Here is a 4,853-nt window from a genome sequence, read left to right as displayed (position 1 = left end):
ATTACAGGCAATTTATGTAACATGGGTGGGGAAACCATTCAACACAAACAACAAGAAAAAAAGAGCTATACATTCACTAAAAGTGAACATAATAGCTAAAAGTGGCTAAAAGTCATTGTTTGTCATTTAACACCAATTTAACGTTAGCCCCACAAGCTTCATCATTAACTTATATTCGTTAGCATCTCTGTTGTGTTTGTACCCCTGACACAATAAAGATGAGACACCGATGGACTGTCTTACACGCTTTTTACTTACAAGGTTTTTACTACCACCTTACAGGGTTGGCCAACCAAAACAATACAAAGAGTTACTCTCTTAGAATGGACATTATAAACAATTACGGAGTTTCTTAAACACTCCATACACTACAATTCCTCCCCTCTAGATAAGAAGGCGGTTAACAAAGAAATTGTCTTCAGAACATGACCCAATTTGTTTTCAACAAAATAATTTTACCAATGGCATATCAATAATGTCCCGCTTCATTACTTTATTTTTATTTTTTTCCTATCCAGTCCTTACAAATCAAGGAGATTTGGAGGTTTCCTTAAACGTGTTGGATAACGTCCTTGAACACAGAATGGAGCTGGGGTCTGTGGTGTTTCACTGATTGGTTTAACAACATCTTGTGGTGTTGTTGTATCATTACCATTGGTAACAGGCACATAAGGTGAAAGAGACACATTCTCCACATTTTCCTGAGAAACATTTGATTTCTTCAGCTGATCGATATGCCGTCTCCAAGTGGTGTCTGTAGCAACCTCTACCGTATACGAGAGTGGTCCAGTTCGTTCTTTAACCTTTGCAGGCGTCCACTTGTGATCACCTCTGTAGTCTCTAGCGAGCACACACACTCCAATTTCCAACTCTCGTGTTTTCTCTCCTCCTGTTGATTGTCTCAGTTGTCTGTCCTCTACAGTTCTTTTCAAGTTAGGTTTCACCAAATCCAGCCTTGAACGTAGAGGTCTTCCCATGAAAAGCATGGCAGGTGTTCGATTAGTAGTGACGTGTGTTTTGCGTTTCTGTACGCAAACAAGAAGTTGTGTAGCTTTTGGCTTAGCGTGATCCTTTCGTTTGTCATGGCTCGCAGCGCATTTTTCAAGCTTTGCACGAATCGTTCAGCCAACCCATTTGTGGCGGGGTGGTATGGCGCTGATGTTACATGCCTGACGCCGTTGTTCCTCAAAAACATCTGGAACTCCTCAGCCACAAACTGGGGCACATTGTCACTCACCAATTGTTCTGGAACACCAGTCCTTGCAAAAAGATCTCTCAGTACTGCAATGGTTTGACTAGCTGTTGTAGTGGTCATATTAAAAACTTCCGGCCACTTAGAGCATGCATCAACAACGACCAAAAAAGTATGTCCCTTAAACGGCCCTGCAAAGTCAACATGTATTCGTTGCCATGGCGATGCAGGCCATTCCCAGGAATGCAACGGAGCAGTCTTTGGCATCTTTTGAACATGCTGACATCCCGAGCAACACATGGCAAGCTGTTCTATTTGCTGGTCAATTCCCGGCCACCAAACAAAACTTCTTGCGAGCGACTTCATCTTTACCACTCCTAAATGGCCAGTATGCAGCTCTTCCAAAACTCGAGTGCGCAATTTTGGTGGCACCACGACTCTTAACCCCCACATGATGCATCCGCCGTCTAGAGACAGTTCATCACGCCGCTGATAGAACTGTGGAAATCTAGCTTTTTGTTCTATGCTCCAGCCAGTTTGCGTGGCTGTGTATACCTGTGACAAGGTAGGGTCTCTTCTGGTTTCTCTCTGTATCATTTCAGCTGTGACAGGAGAATTCTCAAGCTGCACTAGAGTAAAAACATCCAGCGCTGTGCTTTCCATTGTTGTCTCTAGACCGTGACCATTTAGGGGTAAACGTGACAGTCCGTCGGCATTTGCATGTCTGAGCGTTCTTTTGAACTCGATTTGATATCTGTGTCCGCCCAAAAACAGTGCCCATCTCTGCATTCGTGCAGCAGCTGTCAGTGGAACTCCTTTCTGAGGACTGAAAATGGAAAGCAGGGGCTGATGATCCGTGACCAAGGTGAATTCCTTCCCATACAAATACTGATTAAATCGCTTAACACCCCAGACCAGGCTTAAAGCTTCTCTGTCTATCTGTGCGTAGTTTGACTCTGCAGCACTAAGGGAGCGCGAAGCAAAGGCTATGGGGCGTTCCGTCCCATCACTCATCACATGCGACAACACCGCACCGATTCCGTATGGTGAGGCATCACAGGCTAGCTTCACGGGTTTGTGTGGGTCGAAATGGGTCAACACTGTGTCTGACATCACCAGTTTCTTCGCCTCCTGAAATGCTCGTTCACACTGTTTTGTCCACATCCATTTCTTTCCTGTCCGCAGTAATGCATGGAGGGGGTGTAGAACATTGGCAAGGTTTGGCAGGAACCGGTTGTAGTAATTAACAAACCCAAGAAAGGACCGTAGCTGTGAGATGTCTTTTGGTTGCGGTGCCTCTGCAACAGCTTTTAGCTTGTCATGACATTTGTGTAGTCCCTTTGCATCGATTTCGTGTCCACAGTATGTGATGGTGCTCTTGAAAAACTCACACTTATCACGTCTTGCCCGTAGTCCATACTCTTCTAGTCTTTGCAGGACACGTGTCAGATTCTCCAGATGATTGCAGTCGTTCTTTCCCGTGACTATAATGTCATCAAGGTAGCATTGTGTACCTGGGCATCCTTGAAGTACCTGCTCCATCGCCCTTTGCCATAGCGCTGGGGCTGAGGCAATGCCGAAAACCAGCCTATTGTAGCGATACAGTCCTTTATGGGTATTTATTGTTAGGTACACTTTAGAGTCCTCCTCTATTTCCATCTGCAAATATGCTTCTGCCAGATCTATTTTGCTGAAAAACTGTCCTCCTGAAAGAGTAGCAAAAATATCCTCAATTCTTGGGAGTGGATATTGTTCTGCTTGCAGCACAGGGTTGATAGAGACTTTAAAATCCCCGCATAGCCTTACGTTCCCATCCTTTTTAGCAACTGGAACGACTGGGGTTGCCCAGGGGCTCCAATCAACCTTGGAAAGAATTCCTTCAGCTTCCAACCGATCCAGCTCAGTTTCAACTTTCTGGCGGATAGCATAAGGAACTGGACGTGCCTTGTGAAACTTAGGAACTGCAGACTCCTCAAGAGTTATTTTCCCTTTGATGTGTTTCAGAGTTCCAATGCCTGGTTGGAACACGGCTTTAGCTTTATCCAGCACTTCCTCCAGTTGTTTCTGGGTACACCGTGAATCCGGGTTGGATACTTGTAGGCTATTAATGGATTCCCAGTCCAACTTTAGCTTCCTCAGCCAATCACGTCCCCAGAGTGCTGGTCCGTCTGTCTGCACTACGTATAGATCTAGCTCAGCCTGCTGGTTGTTGTATTTTACAGTCACAGGCATCACTCCGAGGGGAACTATGGGCTCTCCTGTATATGTTTTTAGTTTGACAGGTGATGGTTTTAATTTGGCTTTCTTGAAATATCTTTCAAACTCCCCCTGCGACATCACTGATACAGCTGAGCCTGTGTCTAACTCCATTCTGACAGTTTGTCCATTGACTTGTGGAGTTAACCAAATTGCCTTTGTCAAATCATTTTTCAGGTTGTAAATTTCCAAATTTGCCAATCCTGTATCGCTTTCGTCATCCGACTGGTGAGCAACAACATGCAACTCTTTGTATGTCTTTCTCGAGGCCTTGTACTGTCTTTCTCTTTCATTAAATGAGACATCCGAACGACATGCTCTTTGTATGTGTCCCACTTTGTTGCATTTCCTGCATGTTTCCGTTTTAAATCTGCACTGATTTGCTTTATGTCCACCTTTGCCGCATCGGTAACACGATTCAGTATTTTGCGTCGTCTTTTTGGGTTTGTACACAGTAGCTACCTTATTCACATACATCCTCGCACCTGATCGCAGCTCCACTGCGTCTCTAGCGGCTGTTTCCATAGCAACCGCAATTTCAACGGCACACTTAAACGTGAGATCCGCCTCCGTGAGCAATCTTTTCTGGGTACTCTCATTTACAATGCCACAAACCAAGCGGTCTCTCAGCGCATCATTCAGTCCATCTCCGAACTGACAGTGTTCTGACAACTTTTTCAGTTCAGCCACATAAGCAGCTATGGACTCCCCTTCATTCTGGTTCCGCTTATGGAATCTGAAACGTTCCGCTATGAGTAGCGGCTTTGGAGCTAAATGTTCCTGCATTACTTTCACAATGTTATCAAAGCTGAGTTCCGCCGGCTTTACGGGGGCAGTTAGACTTCTCAGCAACGCATAAGCTTTCCCCCCAATTGCACTTAACAATACTGACACGCGTTTATTGACGTCGATATCGTTAGCTGCGAAATACTGCTCGATTCGTTCACAGTACATTGTCCAATCATCCGTGGCACTGTCAAATGACTCAATTATTCCAATGTGTCCAACCAAAAAGTAAAAGTGCTGATGAACGCACTTAATAATTTCAATAATTCAGAGAGCACGTGAAGTAAGCATCTGTGCATTACGGCTGTCTAGAGCCCTGCATCAAACAAACCGATATGACAGAATTATGTATTATATAAAGCTATAAAAGACAGTAAAATAGTTTTATTTCTCAAGACATATACCTGCAAAATTTGCCGTTTTGAAACCAAATACGCCATCTTAGAGCTGTTTTTGAAACAAATTTGAAACAAATTTCGACTGACTTTCCCACTGTGCATGTAACGTTACTGGTACGTCTCTGTGCTTTTATGGTTGCACACCGAAGACCCGTCAACTTCGAGAGAAAATACGAAGTAATTGAATAAATCCTCATATATCAGGCCACTTCATCCTCATT

The 4,853-nt window shown here is 44.2% G+C and overlaps 1 protein-coding gene across 1 annotated transcript; it reads right to left on the bottom strand.

Annotated features, from left to right (window-relative positions):
- Positions 1–940: 940 nt before the first annotated feature.
- Positions 941–4,434, bottom strand: LOC130561777 (uncharacterized protein K02A2.6). Its single transcript, XM_057346349.1, has one exon. The coding sequence runs from the start codon at positions 4,400–4,402 to the stop codon at positions 941–943; it is 3,462 nt and encodes a 1,153-aa protein (XP_057202332.1). The 5' UTR covers positions 4,403–4,434.
- Between the last annotated feature and the right edge of the window lie 419 nt (positions 4,435–4,853).

This window comes from Triplophysa rosa, linkage group LG11, assembly GCF_024868665.1.
Source record: "Triplophysa rosa linkage group LG11, Trosa_1v2, whole genome shotgun sequence".
Taxonomy (NCBI): domain Eukaryota; kingdom Metazoa; phylum Chordata; class Actinopteri; order Cypriniformes; family Nemacheilidae; genus Triplophysa; species Triplophysa rosa.
Note: the sequence above shows the minus strand (reverse complement) of the source record. Positions and strands in the feature narration are given on the sequence as shown.